The sequence below is a fragment of the Nerophis lumbriciformis genome, linkage group LG31 (assembly GCF_033978685.3).
Source record: "Nerophis lumbriciformis linkage group LG31, RoL_Nlum_v2.1, whole genome shotgun sequence".
Taxonomy (NCBI): domain Eukaryota; kingdom Metazoa; phylum Chordata; class Actinopteri; order Syngnathiformes; family Syngnathidae; genus Nerophis; species Nerophis lumbriciformis.
In genome coordinates this window covers 8,946,456-8,968,369 of record NC_084578.2, presented here as the reverse complement: position 1 = coordinate 8,968,369, position 21,914 = coordinate 8,946,456, and the positions used below count along the sequence as shown (strand labels likewise).

At 38.8% G+C, this 21,914-nt stretch overlaps 1 protein-coding gene across 4 annotated transcripts in view; it reads right to left on the bottom strand.

Annotated features, from left to right (window-relative positions):
• Positions 1-21,914, bottom strand: part of LOC133574411 (alsin-like) — a 135,520-nt gene that overhangs the window by 70,205 nt on the left and 43,401 nt on the right. For all 4 annotated transcript variants that reach the window (XM_061926594.2, XM_061926596.2, XM_072912024.1 and 1 more), the window contains exons 13-20: positions 16,407-16,503; positions 16,190-16,267; positions 11,500-11,727; positions 9,531-9,702; positions 5,882-6,077; positions 3,572-3,637; positions 3,282-3,441; positions 2,899-3,030 (exon numbers count right to left, since the gene is read on the bottom strand). In XM_061926594.2, coding sequence (XP_061782578.1) covers positions 2,899-3,030; positions 3,282-3,441; positions 3,572-3,637; positions 5,882-6,077; positions 9,531-9,702; positions 11,500-11,727; positions 16,190-16,267; positions 16,407-16,503 — 1,129 coding nt within the window. The remainder of the gene's footprint in view (positions 1-2,898; positions 3,031-3,281; positions 3,442-3,571; positions 3,638-5,881; positions 6,078-9,530; positions 9,703-11,499; positions 11,728-16,189; positions 16,268-16,406; positions 16,504-21,914) is intronic.

The window sequence follows — 21,914 nt, the reverse complement described above, 5'->3', positions numbered from 1 at the left end:
ACAGCACCATCAGAAATCATTAAAAAACGAAACTCAGTTGACAGTAAAAAGTCATTGTCGCAATTGTTGAATATGACTTTAAACCATAACCAGGCATGCATCAATATAGCTCTTGTCTCAAAGTAGGTGTACTGTCACCACCTGTCACATCACGCCATGACTTATTTGGAGTTTTTTGGTGTTTTCCTGTGTGTAGTGTTTTAGTTCTTGTCTTGCGCTCCTATTTTGGTGGCTTTTCTTTTTTTGAGGTATTTTCCTGTAGCAGTTTCATGTCTTCCTTTGAGCGCTATTTCCCACATCTACTTTGTTTTAGCAATCAAGAATATTTCAGTTGTTTTTATCCTTCTTTGTGGGGACAATGTTGATTGTCATGTCATGTTCGGATGTACATGTCTTTGCTCTACAGTAAGTCTTTGCTGTCGTCCAGCATTCTGTTTTTGTTTACTTTGTAGCCAGTTCGGTTTTAGTTTCGTTCTGCATAGCCATCCTTAAGCTTCAATGCCTTTTCTTAGGGGCACTCACCTTTTGTTTATTTTTGATTTAAGCATTAGACACCTTTTTACCTGCACACTGCCTCCCGCTGTTTCCGACGTCTACAAAGCAATTAGCTACCTGCTGCCACCTACTGATATGGAAGAGTATTACACGGTTACTCTGCCGAGCTCTAGATAGCACAGACACTCAACAACAACACATTATTTGCAGACTAAGATTACTGGTTTGCAAAAAATATTTTTAACCCAAATAGGTGAAATTAGATAATCTCCCACGGCACACCAGACTGTATCTCACGGCACCCCGCGGCACAGTGGTTGAAAAACACTGCCCTAGAGGGCCGCCAAAAAAATATTTTATCAGCTGTGGGCTGTATGGGCCGCAGCGGTACTCAGTTGTAATACACTTTTCTACCACTTGTGGCAGTAATGACAAGATCAAACAAACAGAGGAAGTCTGGAGCTTAAAGTTATAGAGAAGTTTGTTAAGAGCAAAAATTATGACTAAAGTGGTGAAGCTGCATTTCATTTTTATAGGTGGGTTGCAATCACATGACCTAGAGTCCCATCCGGGCATTTCCGGGTTTCAGGCGATGTTCTAAGCCCCATGAGACTGCTGTTTATTTACCGGAATCAGTGCAGATTTAGGCGTACTTACTTACAGTAACAGAAGTAAAACGTAATTAAAAACAAGAAACTTAGTAATAAATACTACATTTTGCGCACTAATTATGCAATGTACGCAAAACGTAAGAAAATACGCCACAACAATCAAAAATCCCAATTTCTTCATATATTACACATAGCCTATTATTTGCGCACTATTTACTAGTGATTCACCGAAAATTCAACCGCAGAAAAAAAGACTCTGCTCACCAAAATCGGATGTTGTGATGATTTATTTTTGGCGGCCGAGTTTTCAAAAGTGCGCAAATGATATGCTATATGTGCAGTAATTTGTGAAGATATGTATTTTTTTTTTAGCTATTGTTGAAGGACCGGAATTGACGCTGTAACGTATGTGTTTACATGTGAGTTGAAAAATAAAAGCCAACCAGGTAGACTTGAGAGGTCTGTCTGGTTGGCAACACCTATAAGAACAATGATAGGCAACAAGTCACAGCGGTCAGGTGACCCTTCTGAAGAAGACTGCAGATGACAGTTGAAACATGTTAGGTAAAAATGATATCCAGTATACCGAAAATATTGTCTGACAAAAAGAAAATGGGTAGCAATATGGTTGTTTTTGTGATTTCTGATCATTTGTGAAGGCACCAAAGTGACTTTTGTGTGCGTGCGCATGTTGGCAGAGCAGCGCATACAGCACAGTCCAGCTTGTTAATAAAGAGACATTTGATCCATCACCATACTTGCCAACCTTGAGACCTCCGATTTCGGGAGGTGGGGGGTGGAGGGTGGGGGCGGGGGCATGGTCGGGGGTGGGGCGGGGGCGTGGTTGGGGGCGTGGTTAAGATATATATATATATATATATATATATATATATATATATATATATATATATATATATATATATATAAGAAATACTTGACTTTCAGTGAATTCTAGCTATATATATATATATATATATATATATATATATATATATATATATATATATATATATATATATATAAATAAAATAAATACTTGAATTTCAGTGTTCATTTACAAACTACAACTCACAAACACTTTAGAGTTAGGCTCCACCATCAGAATGTGTACTTAAACTTATAAAGATTACATGGATATTATTCAGTGAGTTGATTCACCAAAACTAACCTGTTATACAGGAGGAAAAAGCACACAGGACGTTGCAATTGTTCACAGACTGGTCGCGCTCATCAGAATGACAAGACACTTCCGGTCTGCAGGTGATAGCATTCAATTGGGAAGAAACACCCTACTGCCCCCTACTGACCAATGTGAATACTGATAAATGTGTAATGACAGCTCCAAAAACGAATTCAAACCACAAAATAAAATAAATAAATCAACACAGAAATGTGACACATTATGGGTGGGTCACATATGCGTGTACAGTAGATGGCAGTATTGTCCTGTTTAAAAGTGTCACAACATTGCTGTTTACGGCAGACGAACTGCTTTACGGTAGACACTGTTGTTGTGTGTTGTCAACACGTCACTCAGGTCCGCCTGAATTTCGGGAGTTTTTCGGGAGAAAATTTGTTCCAGGAGGTTTTCGGGAGAGGCGCTGAATTTCGGGAGTCTCCCGGAAAATCCGGGAGGGTTGGCAAGTATGTCCATCACCTCCTTGTTATGTTATGTTTGATATACAGTACATACAAATACAATAATATACTAACTTTTTGATTTACGAACCCCGTTCAAGAACTATTTAAGTTCGTATATCGGGATTCCACTGTATATAGATATAAAACTCACAGTGTTTTTTCCGGAATGAGTCTTCCAGAAGAGGAAAGTGACTTCTGCCTCCTTCTTCCTTCTCAGCAGAAACCTAGAGAGGCTTTCAAACTGCATACAGCTATGATGGAGGGACTGATACTCTGTTGTGAGCTTGGAGACAATAGAGTGAGACATTCATGCATCACAATTACATATTTGGTAGGAACGTTAGGGCCTTTCCGCCCAATCGGTGACATTTGCATCACCAGAAAATAATTTGTCCAAATTCTCAACAAAATTACCAGTAAAATACATTTATTTTTCTGTATATTCGATTGTAGTATAACTTTGACATGAATAAGGTTTCGCTATGAAAAGAACAGATAATTGAAGAATAGATGAATGGAGAGTTTGGGCCTCACCACATCGTAACAGGCTTCCAGTTTAAGCAGAACTTGGCTGTACTGGTGGAGGTGCTGCAGAGGCCAGTACAACAAGGAACCCAGATCGACCGCGCCTCTGACTGATGGGTCGGATTCATCAAGCTCTGCGAGTTTGGTCTGCTGGGAACCTAAAAACTCACTAAACAAACAGAAAGACACTTTTAAGGAAAATCAGCATATTTCATCAAAAACATAATTGCAATATATTTTTCTGCAAACACCTCACGTGCGGTGACCCAATCTTTTAATAATCAAATAAAGAATCTCACAGCGAGAGCTTATGGAGCGACTGAAATCCCCCCATGACCTGGAAGTCACCTACAGCCGTGCAATATCTAGATGGGAGAGGGAGAATCAAAATGTCATTTTCATAAAGTCAACAGTAAATGCTTGATGTTTTTTAAGTAGCTCACATATATTATACTGCACTGCTAAAAGTCAGTGTTCAAAAACAAGAAAGAAAATACAAAAGCTAAGAACTAAGCGAAATGATCTGCCAATACAACAAGAAAATTTGGCTTGTCAAGAATTTCCAAAACAAGCAAAATTAGCTAACCTCAATGAACCCAAAAATAGCTTAAAATAAGTATATTCTCACTAATAACAAGTGCACTCTTCTTGGTAGAAAAAAAATGAGACCTTTTTGTTCAGTATGTTGAAAAATATTCTTAAATTAAGTAAATGCTAGTGCCATTATCTTGACATAATGATATGCGCTCGGCATTACATTTCGTGAAACCAGCAAACTTATACTAAAAACTAATTTACTGTTCTTAATAGAAGGCAACAAGGCAACCGCTTGTTACTCTCGGGGTCTCCTAGCCACTCAAGCAAAACATATGGTCTAAAAATGCATTTTTCCATGGATAACATGACATCATCGCGCCAAGTGCATGCTCTTTCAATAATTAGTGCACATATATAAAGCCCGGACAAATTTTTTTTAATTGTAATTTTGAAGAATTTATCTGAATGTGCATGAACTATTTCTGTTCAAAATAGTTTGATATGTCACATGTTAAATTATTTAAATATTAACTGTCTGTTTACTGTACTGTGCCAACTGTACTACTATATGAGTATGTATTTTCTATTGTTTCATTGAAAATAAAACAGCAAAGTCCATTTAGCTATCATCTGTTTTAATTATGAGACACAATTGTGTCAAAAATCATGATTTTTTTTTTCATGCTTGAAGTAAGAAATTATTACTTTAAAAAAGTAGTTTTATACTTGTGAGTGTTGATGACACAGCTTTGCAACACTTGATATTCTAGTTTTAAGCATGTTTTACTCAATATAGGTCATCAAATCTCAGCAACAAGCTGTAATATCTTACTGAGATCATTTAGGACCAAAACCCTTAAAACAAGTAAAACACTCTAACATAAAATCCGCATAGTGAGAAGAATTATATTATCAGACAGACAATAAGCAAAGATCACCCTTATTTGCATACTTGCCAACCTTGAGACCTCCAATTTCGGGGGGTGGGTGCGTGGTTGGGGCGGGGGCGTGGTTAAGAGGGGAGGAGTATATTTACAGCTAGAATTCACCAAGTCAAGTATTTCATATATATATATATATATATATATATATATATATATCCCCGCGACCCCGAAGGGAATAAGCGGTAGAAAATGGATGGATGGATGGATATATATATATATATATATATGTGTATATATATATATATATATATATATATATATATATATATATATATATATATATATATATATATATATATATATATATATATATATCCCCGCGACTCCGAAGGGAATAAGCGGTAGAAAATGGATGGATGGATGGATGGATGGATGGATGGATGGATATATATATATATATATATATATATATATATATATGTATATATATATATGTATATATATATATATATATATATATATATGTATTATATATATATATAGATATATATATATATATATATATATATATATACATATAAAAATAATTGACTTTCAGTGAATTCTAGCTATATATATATATAAATAAAAGAAATACTTGAATTTCAGTGTTCATTTATTTACACATATACACACACATAACACTCATCTACTCATTGTTGAGTTAAGGGTTGATTTGTCCATCCTTGTTCTATTCTCTGTCACTATTTTTCGAACCATGCTGAACACCCTCTCTAATGATGCATTGCTGTGTGGCACGCACAAAAGTGCTTTCATCAAATGCACTAGATGGCAGTATTGTCCTGTTTAAGAGTGTCACAACATTGCTGTTTACGGCAGACGAACTGCTTTACCGTAGACGTTCTTTATATTGTGGGAAAGCGGACTCAGGTCCGCATGGAGCTGGAGGGGGCGTGGCCTTCAGCTCCGCCTGAATTTCGGGAGAAAATTTGTCCCGGGAGGTTTTCGGGAGAGGCGCTGAATTTCGGGAGTCTCCCGGAAAATCCGGGATGGTTGGCAAGTATGGTTATTTGAGATATTTAATCTTACTTAGATTTCAGTTTTTGCAGTGTGGACAAGCAATTCTAGAAGGATACTGTAAGTGTGGGTGGCCATACTTGTTATCTAATGCCTGTAAGTCAACCTTACGCAGTATAGATGTCCAGGAAGTGCTGAGTGTGGACGAGCAGGTGAAGGGAAGTGACGTCATGGCATTGCACCTCGTGCACAGAGCGGCTGAGCCATGTTGAGTGTTGACCAATCAGGACGCTCAGATGATTAAAGGTCCCACAGAGGGAAAGGAAGAGGCGAGAGCACGTCTCACCAAGGGAGGGCCGCGCACTCTCTGTGGGGGAACACACACATACTGCACCTTACAGGAGGCTCAAAACTAGCGTACATCATCACTTTCATGTCTCAAAAGCTAAAGTTTACTATAATAAGTCTTTCAAGAAGAATGCATTGTTTTTGTACATTAAAACTAGGACGGTCAAACGATTGAAATATTTAATTCATCACATTTTGTTCATAGTTAATTCGAAATGAATTGCAATTAACGGCAGATAAATAAAATGTTTCATCTTTATTAAGTGTATCAGAAACAGGTAAACTTTCACATTTTTAAAATATGACTGGATCAATTTGTTTGCTTTGAAGACATGTTTATGAAACATTATGCTTTTTTTAAACAGCGTGACACAAAATGGACATAAACACGCTTTTTAATGACAATAAAAAAAATGACCTGCTGTAGGAGCACTCGCATTCAGAGGAGAGGAGCTACTGCACACTTACATGTTTAGATACCAGTTTTGTGCATCAATAACGGAAAATATGGATTGTTACGATTAGAGATGTCCGATATTATCGGCCGATAAATGCTTTAAATCGGAAATTATCAGTATAGGTTTCAAAATTATCGGTATCGGTTTCAAAAAGTACAATTTATGACTTTTTAAAACGCCGTTGTGTACACGGACGTAGGGAGAAGTACAGAGCGTCAATAAACCTTAAAGGCACTTCCTTTGCGTGCCGGCCCAGTCACATAATATCTACGGCTTTTCACACACACAATAGAATGCAAGGCATACTTGGTCAACAGCCATACAGGTCACACTGAGGGTGGCCGTATAAACAAGTTTAACACTGCTACAAATATGCGCCACACTGTGAACCCACACCAAACAAGAATGACAAACACATTTCGGGAGAACATCCGCACCGTAACACAACATAAACACAACAGAACAAATACCCAGAACCCCTTGCAGCACTAACTCTTACGGGACGCTACAATATAAACCCCCTGCTGCCCCTCCCCCCACCTCAAACTCCTCATGCTCTCTCAGGGAGAGCATGTCCCAAATTCCAAGCTGCTGTTTTGAGGCATGTTAAAAAAAATAATGCGCTTTGTGACTTCAATAATAAATATGGCAGTGCCATGTTGGCATTTTTTTTCCCATAACTTGAGTTGAATTATTTTGGAAAACCTTGTTACATTGTTTAATGCATCCAGCGGGGCATCACAACAAAATTAGGCATAATAATGTGTTAATTCCACGACTGTATATATCGGTATCGGTTGATATCGGAATCGGTAATTAGGAGTTGGACAATATCGGAATATCGGCAAAAAAGCCATTATCGGACATCTCTAGTTAGCAGTGATTATCCAGGGTGTCAGACTTGGGTCGGACCATTTGGTAAGCACAACCAAAATGATTCCGTACATTAGGCGCACCAGGTTATAAGGCGCACTGTCGAGTTTTGAGAAAATTAAAGGATTTTAAGTGCGCCTTATAGTCCATAATATACGGTATATGTTCTTTTAGCAACTCTGTCGAGGTACCAACCGTAGTGGTACGGCACCAAAAGGGTGAGTTACACTACAGTGAGGCCCTTATCGGTGATGTGGCAGATCACGGTTTATGTCTCCAAAACCAACTGTGGCTAATACGAACTGACCTATATAGCGTATTTTTCGGATTATAAATTGCTCCGGAGTATAAGTCGCACCGGCCGAAAATGTATGATAAAGAAGAAAAAAACATATATAAGTCGCACTGGAGTATAAGTCGCATTTTTCGGGGAAATTTATTTGATAAAATCCAACACCAAGAATAGACATTTGAAAGGCAATTTAAAATAAATAAAGAATAGTGAACAACAGGCTGAATAAGTGTACGTTATATGAGGCATAAATAACCAACTGGTATGTTAACGTAACATATTATGGTAAGAGTCATTCAAATAACTATAACATATAGAACATGCTATACGTTTACCAAACAATCTGTCACTCCTAATCGCTAAATCCCATGAAATCTGCCAACTCCAAAGGTAGACAATGCGCCGCTTCCTCTTCTACGTACGTCCTCTTCTACGTACGTCGCTTACGTCAGAGTCATCGTCAGTTGCAGTTCCAATTATTCCAGCCTTTCTGAATCCGGACAGGATGGTTTCGGTTGTTATTTGATATTTTACGGCAGGGGTGCTCATTACGTCGATCTCGATCTACCGGTCGATCTCGGAGGGTGTGTCAGTCGATCACCAGCCAGGCATTAAAAAAATAGTCCTAAAAATGAGCGATCATAAATCTTCACTATGACGTCACTTTCGTTACTTGATTGACATTCACGGCACCCGAGGGTCTTCTGAGATGACGCTGGCTGCTGCCAGCTCATTCAAATTACCGACTGGAAGGCGAGAAACACTTTATTTCAACAGACTCCGGCGCCGTACCTGTCGTCAAAACTCCAAAGACCGACTGCACAGTTGCACAATAAAAGCTCTGCTTCATCCTGCCTGCGTTACCAAAATAAGAGTCTCAGAAAGCTGGCGTGCACAAGCTAGCAAGCTACGGAGTTTGCCGACAATGTATTTCTTGTAAAGTGTATACAAAGGAGTACGGAAGCTGGACAAATAAGATGCCAAAAACCAACCACTTTCATGTGGTATTGGACAGAAAGGAGGACTTTTTTCTCCTCCATTCAAAAATGCGGACGTTATCATCACCACTGTCTGATTCCAATCAATGCAAGTCATCAGAATCAGGTAATACACCAACTTATATTCTTGTCTTCATGAAAGAAAGGAATCTATATGTGTTAAACATGCTTGTATTATCTTTAACCACCTTTAACTTGTTAACAATATTAACTACATGTGTTAAACATGCTTGTATTATCTATAACCACCTTTAAGTTGTTAACAATATTAACTATATGTGTTAAACATGCTTGTATTATCTTTAACCACCTTTAAGTTGTTAACAATATTAACTATATGTATTAAACATGCTTGTTTTATCTTTAACCACCTTTAAGTTGTTAACAATAATAACTATTTGTGTTAAACATGCTTGCATTATCTTTAAACACCTTTAACTTGTTAACAATATTAACTATATGTATTAAACATACTTGTATTATCATTAAACACCTTTAATGTATTAACAATATTAACTATATGTGTTAAACATGCTTGCATTATCATTAAACACCTTTAACTTGTTAACAAAAACATATATTTCATAAATAAGTAAATATAAATGATATATATGAATGAGGTAGATCCCCACAACTTGATCAATTGAAAAGTAGCTCGCCTGCAGAAAAAGTGTGAGCACCCCTGTTTTACGGTAATGTGTTAATAATTTCATACATAAGTCGCTCCAGAGTATAAATCGCACCCCCGGCCAAACTATGCAAAAAGCGGCGACTTATAATCTGAAAAATACGGTACTGGATGAAATGGTGAACACACGGTTTATGTGTAAGCCAGACGGCGGTTCACTCGCCTTTGTTGTAGAGCGGTGTGAGAAGCAGCTTCTTGACGCTGCTCAACCAGCAGTAAAACTTCCTCTCCACGAACGCCAGTTCGTGCACGGCTGAGATGACACACGTGACGTTGCGGTTTGCCAGCAGCGCACACCTCTGGCCACCACTGGACACATTGCTGATGTAACCCATCTATGCACACAGACATTTTTAGTCAACACATAAAAGAACATAGAGCAGAATTGGTGAAAATGACAGTGGGTAAGGGTAATAGTTTGCTAATGTAATGTGAACTTAAAGGGGAACATTATCACCAGACCCATGTAAGCGTCAATATATACCTTGATGTTGCAGAAAAAAGACCATATATTTTTTTAACCGATTTCCGAACTCTAAATGGGTGAATTTTGGCGAATGAAACGCCTTTCTAATATTCGCTCTCGTGACGTCACATCGGGAAGCAATCCGCCATTTTCTCAAACACCGAGTCAAATCAGCTCTGTTATTTTCCGTTTTTTCGACTGTTTTCCGTACCTTGGAGACATCATGCCTCGTCGGTGTGTTGTCGGAGGGTGTAACAACACGAACAGGGACGGATTCAAGTTGCACCAGTGGCCCAAAGATGTGAAAGTGGCAAGAAATTGGACGTTTTGTTCCGTACACTTTACCGACGAAAGCTATGCTACGACAGAGATGGCAAGAATGTGTGGATATCCTGCGACACTCAAAGCAGATGCATTTCCAACGATAAAGTCAAAGAAATCTGCCGCCAGACCCCCATTGAATCTGCCGGAGTGTGTGAGCAATTCAGGGACAAAGGGCCTCGGTAGCACGGCAAGCGATGGCGGCAGTTTGTTCCCGCAGACGAGCGAGCTAAACCCCCTATCGACCCTAGCTTCCCTGGCCTGCTGACATCAACTCCAAAACTGGACAGATCAGCTTTCAGGAAAAGAGCGCGGATGAGGGTATGTCTACAGAATATATTAATTGATGAAAATTGGGCTGTCTGCACTCTCAAAGTGCATGTTGTTGCCAAATGTATTTCATATGCTGTAAACCTAGTTCATAGTTGTTAGTTTCCTTTAATGCCAAACAAACACATACCAATCGTTGGTTAGAAGGCGATCGCCGAATTCGTCCTCGCTTTCTCCCGTGTCGCTGGCTGTCGTGTCGTTTTCGTCGGTTTCGCTTGCATACGGTTCAAACCGATATGGCTCAATAGCTTCAGTTTCTTCTTCAATTTGGTTTTCGCTACCTGCCTCCACACTACAACCATCCGTTTCAATACATCCGTAATCTGTTGAATCGCTTAAGCCGCTGAAATCCGAGTCTGAATCCGAGCTAATGTCGCTATAGCTTGGCTGTTCTTTCCGCCATGTTTGTTTGTGTTGGCTTCACTATGTGACGTCACAGGAAAATGGACGGGTGTTTATAACGATGGTTAAAGTCAGGCACTTTGAAGCTTTTTTTAGGGATATTGCGTGATGGGGAAGACCCAGGACACGTTGGGAAGACTATGTCTCCCGGCTGGCCTGGGAAAGCCTCGGGATCCCCCGGGAGGAGCTGGACGAAGTGGCTGGGGAGAGTGAAGTCTGGGCTTCCCTGCTTAGGCTGCTTCCCCCGCGACCCGACCTCGGATAAGCGGAAGAAGATGGACGGATGGATGGATGGATGGATGGATGGATGGATGGATGGGTAAAATTTTGAAAAAAAACTTCGAAAAATATAATAAGCCACTGGGAACTGATTTTTAATGGTTTTAACCATTCTGAAATTGTGATAATGTTCCCCTTTAAAAAGTTGTTTATACCTTGGTTATAAAAACTGAATAAATAAATCTCTTTTCTAACCATATAATCATAATATTCTGTGATTTTCCATATTTCATGCAAAACAGGTGAACAAGCCAGCAAGCCAAGGAATTCAAACAAGCCTGCCAAAAACCACAGATTCAAGGTCAACACATTTTTGTGATTGGCGCCCACACACCTCCACGCAGAAAGGCAGCAAAGTGGGTCTGACTGTATAATTCTCCGCCCTGCTGGGCGACCTCTGGCACGGCCGCTTGCTCTGGCACGACGCCTCACTGGGCTCCCGCCTCGGCTCCTGCTGCTGTCCGCAGTACAACAGGACAGGCTCCACAAGGTCTCCGTCAGCCAGGACCAGAGAGTGGCTCTGGCCCGCTGACACATCCCAGGCCCGAAGATCGTCCCACAACTATGGAGTCAGTGCAGAAGTGCAGAGCAGTGAAAACGAGGATAATCAGGGATGTGAGCAGCCTTTGAGGGAAAAAACCGTATTAAACGTGGAAAAAGAAATAAGTTTGTGAGTTAAAAAAGTGAGTACCGATGACTTCTCCGCTGGCCGGGTATGGCCTCAGTTGATGTAGCTGATATATATTTATATTTATATATAAAAAAGGCCGATACCGATATATGTCAAAATGCCAAATATCAGCGCCGATAATCAGTCAATCTTGAGTTCATTTGTAACAAACTTAAATATGTAAGGGTCTATAGTTTAATAAATACTGTATATGCTATTAAATGTCATCTATTCAGGAATTTTGTATTACCGTACACAAACTGTTGCACTGATTCCTAAACTATTGAAAGCTAATTATTTAAATAATGCACATTCCCTCATTTAATACATAACTTAACATATTATGTATAACATGCCGTTGTATTTGTATTATTTTTAGACCTTTTTTATCCAGTGTACATAGTAATATACAAACTTGAAACCAATAGTATTGTAAACAGAAATAAATAAACATAAACAAGAAACATCCGATGTACAAAACAATCCATCACTCATAAGTAGGGATGTCCGATAATGGCTTTTTGCCGATATCCGATATTGTCCAACTCTTTAATTACCGATACCGATATCAACCGATATATACAGTCGTGGAATTAACACATTATTATGCCTAATTTGGACAACCAGGTATGGTGAAGATAAGGTACTTTTAAAAAAAAATTAATAAAATAAAATAACATAAATAAATTAAAAACATTTTCTTGAATAAAAAAGAAAGTAAAACAATATAAAAACAGTTACATAGAAACTAGTAATTAATGAAAATGAGTAAAATTAACTGTTAAAGGTTAGTACTATTAGTGGACCAGCAGCACGCACAATCATGTGTGCTTACGGACTGTATCCCTTGCAGACTATATTGATATATATTGATATATAATGTAGGAACCAGAATATTAATAACAGAAAGAAACAACCCTTTTGTGTGAATGAGTGTGAATGAGTGTAAATGGGGGAGGGAGGTTTTTTGGGTTGGTGCACTAATTGTAAGTGTATCTTGTTGATTTAATTAAAAAAAAAAAAAACCCCAAAAAACGATACCGATAATAAAAAAAAAAAAACGATACCGATAATTTCCAATATTAAATTTTAACGCATTTATCGGCCAATAATATCGGCAGGCTGATATTATCGGACATGTCGACTCATAAGTAATTTGAAAGAGGAAAAATAAAACAATTTCTGACTTTATAATATTTTTTTTAGTGTCCAGTTTTTAAGCAGAGCAAAATGTCTGTCCATTTCATTAATGTATTATTTTATTTGAGGGGACTCCTTTGATCATTTGTGAATACTATATTTTGCAAAATAATACATTTAAAGTATATTTCACATTATAATTGTTTATTGTTAATAATGACTGAATTAATTAATTACATATTACAAAACTGTTGCATATACTAATTCACAGATGTCATTCTATTATAAAAAGGTCAGTAAATGATGTATATATTTGTAAACGCTCTGAAGTGGGAAAGGGGTAGGATTAAATAAGCTTTGCTTCTTCCTACTCCTTTTCGGACATGATGTAAAGTCATACTTCCCAACCTTGAGACCTCCGATTTCGGGAGGTGGGGGGCGTGGTCGGGGGTGGGGCGGGGGGCGTGGTTAAGATATATATATATATATATATATATAAGAAATACTTGACTTTCAGTGAATTCTAGCTATATATTTTTTTTTTATTACATATATATATATATATATATATATATATACATACATATATATATATATAAATAAATAAAAGAAATACTTAAATTTCAGTGTTCATTTATTTACACATATACACACACATAACACTCATCTACTCATTGTTGAGTTAAGGGTTGAACTGTCCATCCTTGTTCTATTCTCTGTCACTATTTCAGAACACAAACATTATACAAATATACATTTTAAAATCAATAAGAAAACGGGAGCTCTAATTTGGGAGTCTGAATTAGGATCAGAAGTTCCTATATAAACATTGCGTACTCACGTCGCCTTTTTGTATTGATTACTGCAGCTGTGCACTGGATTCATTCACAAATACAAACTACAACTCACAAACACTTTAGAGTTAGGCTCCACCATCAGAATGTGTACTTAAACTTATAAAGATCACATGGATATTATTCAGTGAGTTGATTCACCAAAACTAACCTGTTATACAGGAGGAAAAAGCACACAGGATGTTTCAATTGTTCACAGACTGGTCGCGCTCATCAGAATGACAAGACACTTCCGGTCTGCAGGTGATAGCATTCAATTGGGAAGAAACGCCCTACTGCCTCCTACTGACCAATGTGAATACTGATAAATGTGTAATGACAGCTCCAAAAACGAATTCAAACCACAAAATAAAATAAATAAATCAACACAAAAATGTGACACATTATGGGTGGGTCACATATGCATGTACAGTAGATGGCAGTATTGTCCTGTTTAAAAGTGTCACAACATTGCTGTTTACGGCAGACGAACTGCTTTACAGTAATGGGCTGTACTTGTATAGCGCTTTTCTACCTTCAAGGTACTCAAAGCGCTTTGACACTACTTCCACATTTACCCATTCACACACACATTCACACACTGATGGAGGGAGCTGTGTCATGACGAGTAGACGAAAACTTGACTGCTGTTGTTGTGTGTTGTTACCGCGCTGGGAGGACGTTAATGAAACTGCCTAACAATAAACCCACATAAGAAACCAAGAACTCGCCCTTGATCATTAGCTGTTGATATTGTGGGAAAGCGGACGTGTGAACAGGCTGTCAACACGTCACTCAGGTCCGCATGGAGCTGGAGGGGGCGTGGCCTCCAGCTCCGCCTGAATTTCGGGAGATTTTTGGGAGGAAATTTGTCCCGGGAGGTTTTCGGGAGAGGCACTGAATTTCGGGAGTCTCCCGGAAAATCCGGGAAGGTTGGCAAGTATGTGTAAAGTGAATGATATGAAATTGTGTGATGTATTATGCTGTAAGTGTGTTCATGTTCGAAATAAACTAAAGAAAGAAAGAAAGATTGTTTATTGTTTATTGAATGGATCCCCATTAGCTGACGCCAAGGCGACTGCTAGTCTTCCTGGGGTCCATATAGGAGCATACAAAATAAAAATACAAAGAATACATGCATTACCGTAATCAGTGTCACTATCGTATCAAAATAAAGAAATCTACCAACTTGAACTGTTGCTATTTTATTAAAATCGATTCAATTTAAGCTCATACATTTTAAGAAGATACAATGTCTGTCAACTTGAATAATGTATTATTTCATTTGAGGTGATTTCTTTGCATTTGTGGATATAGTATTTTGCAAGGGTAATAATAAATATATTTAAAATATATTTCACATTATAACATACTTGCCAACCTTGAGACCTCCGATTTCGGGAGGTGGGGTGTGGGGGCGTGGTCGGGGGTGGGGCGGGGCATGGTTAAGAGGGGAGGAGTATATTGACAGCTAGAATTCACCAAGTCAAGTATTTCATATATATATATATATATATATATATATATATATATATATATATATATATATATATATATATATATATATATATATATATATACATATATACATCCTGAAAATATGCAAACAAACTGTGTTTAGATAATTGATACTTCAAACTTGCATAAATAAATATTAAGGAATATAACATAACTTGGCTTCTGAGAGTTTCAAAATGTAATGAATAAAATGCTAAAGTTGTTGATAAACAAGCAATTATTTTAATAATTAAATACGGTCATTTTAAATGAATTATTATGATAATTTAAAATCAATTATTTCAAATATGTTTATTTTAATGTATAATTCTATGGCTGGATGTAATAAGGAGTCATGAAAAAATACAATTAATTTTGATGTTTTTAGCAAAAACGTATTTAGTTTTTTTTTTTTAAATTAATAAATATATTTATTTTTAGGTAAGATAAACATAATAATACAATTTATCTCTAGTCTGGATGATTTAGTTCTTGTCACCCTGTTGTCCTCCCGTCATAAAAAAAGGCTGTCCTCACTCAGGTCCGCATGGAGCTGGAGGGGGCGTGGCTTCCAGCTCCGGCTGAAAATCGGGAGATTTTCGGGAGAATATTTGTCCCGGGAGGTTTTCGGGAGAGGCGCTGAATTTCGGGAGTCTCCCGGAAAATTCGGGAGGGTTGGCAAGTATGCATTATAATCAATGTCTCTATCGTATCAAAACAAAACAACATTTTTTCTGTACCAACTTGCAACCGTTGCTATTTTATTAAAAAAGTTTTAATTTTAGCCCATAGGAGGCGTGAATGAATGCATTTAAGACACAGGTGAAAAATAGTTTGGTCCAATATGTTACAAAAAGCACATCATGGATTAATGTTATTGATACCTTGGTCTGCTGCGGGACAGTAACAGGACTGTTGACATGGCCAAGCTGTCCACACATGTTGCTGCCCCAAGAGTACACCTGCAATACAACCAAAGAAGTTTGACTTGTTGGTGTGGGGAAAAAGCTGGAGTTGAGTATGAAAAGACGTTGTGAGTGCAAAAAGAAAGGTTTATTGTCAAGAGGATGCATTAGTTACGCCGCCATGTGTAATTGTTACCTGGCATTGTGCGGTGAGAGCCAGTGAATGGTGGGATCCTGCTGCAACTTTGATCACTTCCTCGCCTGTCAGACACTTAATACAAAGAGGCTGGAGTCTGGGGACATGCAACACAAAATAAAAACATTATATTCAGGGTTTTTCCTGCGTTCAAAATTGCGTGGCGGCCGCATTCCACCTAATTTTGTGCCGCCCCAGCTAGAGCGATAGATATCGCTCAACATAGTGTAAAGCTTTAACTGTGTTGATTGAGCGATTGATGTAATAATAATAATAATAATAATAATGGATTAGATTTTATATCGCGCTTTTCTATTATTAGATACTCAAAGCGCTCACAGAGAAGTGGGAACCCATCATTCATTCACACCTAATCCAATCCAATCCACTTTATTTATATAGCACATTTAAACAACAAAATGTTTCCAAAGTGCTGCACAACAATATTAAACACAATTAAAAACAATATAAAATAAATATGATTAAAAACTATTTCAAAGGGTAAAACCAATTAAAACAGTAAATAGAAATCAAAATTTTAAAAACACAGAGGACAACAGAGGACCACACAACTCACGTAGTGTTAAAAGCCAGAGAATAAAAGTGGGTCTTAAGACGAGACTTAAAACACTCCACTGTGGGAGCAGTTCGAATATGGAGGGGCAGAGTGTTCCAGAGCTTAGGGCCGATCACAGAGAAGGCCCTGTCTCCCCTGGTTTTAAGTCTCGTCTTGGACACCACGAGCTGGAGCTGGCTCTCGGACCTCAGAGCGCGCGCAGGATTGTAAGTTTGGATGAGGTCCGAGATATACTGAGGTGCCAGTCCATGTAAAGCTTTAAAAACAAACAGCAAGGTTTTAAAATCAATTCTAAAATGAACAGGGAGCCAGTGCAAACTCTCAAGGATTGGGGTTATATGCTGGCGTCTCCTGGCCACCTGTTAAAAGTCGTGCTGCCGCATTCTGGACTAACTGCAACCGGGAGAGAGCTTTTTGGCTAATGCCAGCATAAAGTGCATTGCAGTAGTCTAGGCCACTTGAAATAAAAGCATGCACGACTTGTTCAAAAAGGTTAAAAGATAAAAAACGGTTTTACCTTTGCTAAAAGACGAAGATGATAAAAACACGATTTTAAAACGCCATTGACTTGTTTGTCAATTTTAAAATCGCTGTCTATAGTGACGCCAAGGCTGGTGACTTTGGGACGCACATAATTTTGCAATGGTCCTAAGTCAGTGAGGGCTGGACCAAACACTAAAATTTCCGTTTTCCCCTCATTCATTATTAAAAAATTCTGGGCTAACTAAGCCTTGACGTCGCATAGACAGTTGAGAAGAGGTGTCAGGGGGCCGTGGCCTTTTGAAATAGGCATATAAATTTGGCAGTCGTCTGCATAAAAGTGATAAGACACTCCATGCCTCTTAAAAATCTCTCCAAGAGGGAGGAGATATAGAGCGAACAGGATGGGGCCTAGAATAGATCCCTGGGGGACACCACAGTAAAGCGGAGCAGAAGAAGAAGTGGCGTCCCCCAGCCTGACAGAGAAGGACCTTTCTGACAAGTAGGATCTGAACCACTCTAATGCAGTCCCCCCTGACACCTGGTGATGTCACTATGCGGCAGCTACGTATTTTAACTGCAGTTGCAGCGTTGCGCTACTATAGAGGCGCTATATCGACAGCAGTGCGCCGGAAAGACCTGAAGCAACTACCGAAGAAGAATCAGATCGAATCGTGTTTTTTTCCCGCTACTTGGTGCATAACGTTGACCGCCGTAACAAGTGGATTTCTGCCATTCGGAGCATGATACGGAGTGATCACTGGACTACTACAGAACACTCCAGACTGTGCTGTGAACATTTTGTCGCTGGTAAGTGAACACAGCTAAGTTAAAGTTAAAGTACCAATGATGGTCACACACACACACTCGGTGTGGCAAAATTATTCTCTGCATTTGACCCATCACCCTTGATCACCCCCTGGGAGGTGAGGGGAGCAGTGGGCAGCAGCGGTGGCCGCGCCCGGGAATCATTTTTGTTGATTTAACCCCCAATTCCAACCCTTGATGCTGAGTGCCAAGCAGGGAGGTAATGGGTCCCATTTTTATAGTCTTTGGTATGACTCGGCCAGGGTTTGAACTCACAACCTACCGATCTCAGGGCGGACACTAGTAGTGTTAGCTTCGTTTCCAACCTTTTCTGACTAATTATAATAGATGGATTGATTGAAGAATGTATTAGAAGTTTACATATGATCAGGTAGAGTTTCATGACGGTACAGATTGAATGGTACAAGGTCAACTAAAAGGAGTTACCCCAAGAAAGCATTACAAGCATGTCGTGTTTAAGTTTCCTCCATGTCAGAGTAACGTTTATGTTTTTTAGCGTTGCAGATATGGCAGGCAAAATCAGTCGCTACTTTAAAAAGCGATCTCGCGAGGAGGAAAGTCAAGAGTCCGATAATTCATGGCGATGACATGTAGACATTTTTGTCCAAAGAGGGCTGCTTCAAAATCATCTGAGAGTGTCTCAAGCAAAAGTGGCAACACCACACAAGCTACGAGCCCATCATTCTCTTATGCAAGCGCGTAGGCCACAGGTGTCAAACTCAAGGCCCGGAACATTATTTTATCTGGCCCGCAAACACCTGGAAATATGTGTCAATAAAGTACTTAATTGTGGAGGGAGAGTGTGATCAGCGCGCCCGCAGGAGCAAAGGTCTTTGAAATATGTATATTTTTTAGCTATTGTTGAAGGACCGGAATTGACGCTATAACGTATGTGTTTACATGTGAGTTGAAAAATAAAAGCCAAGCAGGTAGACTTGAGAGGTCTGTCTGGTTGGCAACACCTATAAGAACAATGATAGGCAAAAAGTCACAGCGGTCAGGTGACCCTTCTGAAGAAGACTGCAGATGACAGTTGAAACATGTTAGGTAAAAATGATATCCAGTATACCGAAAATATTGTCTGACAAAAAGAAAATGGGTAGCAATATGGTTGTTTTTGTGATTTCTGATCATTTGTGAAGGCACCAAAGTGACTTCTGTGTGTGTGCGCATGTTGGCAGAGCAGCACATACAGCACAGTCCAGCTTGTTCATAAAGAGACAGTTGATCCATCACCTCCTAGTTTGTGATGGATCAACTGTCCAACAACACCATCTGTCGATGGTGTTGAGGGCGGAGCACCATTGGACAGGGGCGGGGCATGTGCTGACGGCGAGACACAGCTGGCCGTTGATTAGATTTCACAGGTGGTACGTGGTAATCTAATCATCTGTTGTCTTTAACCGTGAGCAGCCGGGAGCAGAGAGGGAGAGAGGATACGGACGCGACTGGAAGGTTGCGTTCTGCTGGAGAGAACTTTGATTTAAAACAATTGATTATTAAAACCTTGTTGAAACCTGCACGCTTGGCTCCTGTGCCGTGTCTGATGTATATATTTTCTCACTAAATGTAATGGATTTTTTAAAATTTTGACAGAAAAAATATATGTATTGCTTGAAATTGCATGCCTTTTAAACTTTAATAGTATCCATTATTGCTACAAATATTACAGTATATTATCATACTTTCCAAACATGTTTTTGTCTGAATAAAAATAAATGCTTAACTATCTGCTTGACTTATGATTTTACAGCAAACTACCCTTAAAATTAATGAAAATCTCACATACGTACATAGGTACCTACGCTCCTACATACATACATACATACATACATACGGTACATATTTACCTACCTAAAGTTCGTACATCCACACGCACATTCAATATACAAACATACACTTACACATACTGTACATATACATTCACTGTACAAACACATATACACATTCTGTACATATACAAGTACATATGCATACTTACACTCATGCACATAATCACGTTTCATCAAACATATATTAACATTGTTGCCCTAGGGTAAACTGGGTGTAACACATGGCACACTGACAAAGCTTAACTTATTGTGACTATAACAATCTACAAGGTTAATGTAGGTTGCTTCTCTTTCTCCCCCTCCATTTTTCTGCATTCTTTCGTATCTCAAGTTATCGTTACGTATATGTATTGTTGCATTTAAACAACTGTATTGTTGATAATAAAGGTAAATTATTGGTATTGTTCATTATCAATAGCGCTATTTCTATTGGTATTTGTATTGATCCATTTGTAGTGTAATAATGGTCATTGTCATTTCTGTATTATTTTTTATTTTTCGCTAACTGCTTATTTGCTATTACTTTTACCATCATATTTGTACATGTCGTATTTGCTGATGTTGCTGTTGTTGTTGTTGCTGTTGTTGTTTTTGTCTCTCTGTCTAATCCCCCTCTTGTCCCCACAATTTCCCCCTCTGTCTTCTTTTTTTTTCTCTTTCTATCCCCTCCTGCTCCGGCCCGGCTGCACTAAATGATAATATAAATACATTTAATAAAGTCAAATACAAATAAGGCAACAAGAGAAGTATCCTACACTTCTCTTTTGTAAAGTAAATCTGAACAGCCGACATGGGCATCTACATCAACTACAGGTAAAAGCCAGTAAATTAGAATATTTTGAAAAACTTGATTTATTTCAGTAATTGCATTCAAAAGGTGTAACTTGTACATTATATTTATTCATTGCACACAGACTGATGCATTCAAATGTTTATTTCATTTAATTTTGATGATTTGAAGTGGCAACAAATGAAAATCCAAAATTCCGTGTGTCACAAAATTTGAATATTACTTAAGGCTAATACAAAAAAGGGATTTTTAGAAATGTTGGCCAACTGAAAAGTATGAAAATGAAAAATATGAGCATGTACAATACTCAATACTTGGTTGGAGCTCCTTTTGCCTCAATTACTGCGTTAATGCGGCGTGGCATGGAGTCGATGAGTTTCTGGCACTGCTCAGGTGTTATGAGAGCCCAGGTTGCTCTGATAGTGGCCCTCAACTCTTCTGCGTTTTTGGGTCTGGCATTCTGCATCTTCCTTTTCACAATACCCCACAGATTTTCTATGGGGCTAAGGTCAGGGGAGTTGGCGGGCCAATTTAGAACAGAAATACCATGGTCCGTAAACCAGGCACGGGTAGATTTTGCGCTGTGTGCAGCCGCCAAGTCCTGTTGGAACTTGAAATCTCCATCTCCATAGAGCAGGTCAGCAACAGGAAGCATGAAGTGCTCTAAAACTTGCTGGTAGACGGCTGCGTTGACCCTGGATCTCAGGAAACAGAGTGGACCGACACCAGCAGATGACATGGCACCCCAAACCATCACCCAACCATGCAAATTTTGCATTTCCTTTGGAAATCGAGGTCCCAGAGTCTGGAGGAAGACAGGAGAGGCACAGGATCCACGTTGCCTGAAGTCTAGTGTAAAGTTTCCACCATCAGTGATGGTTTGGGGTGCCATGTCATCTGCTGGTGTCGGTCCACTCTGTTTCCTGAGATCCAGGGTCAACGCAGCCGTCTACCAGCAAGTTTTAGAGCACTTCATGCTTCCTGCTGCTGACCTGCTCTAT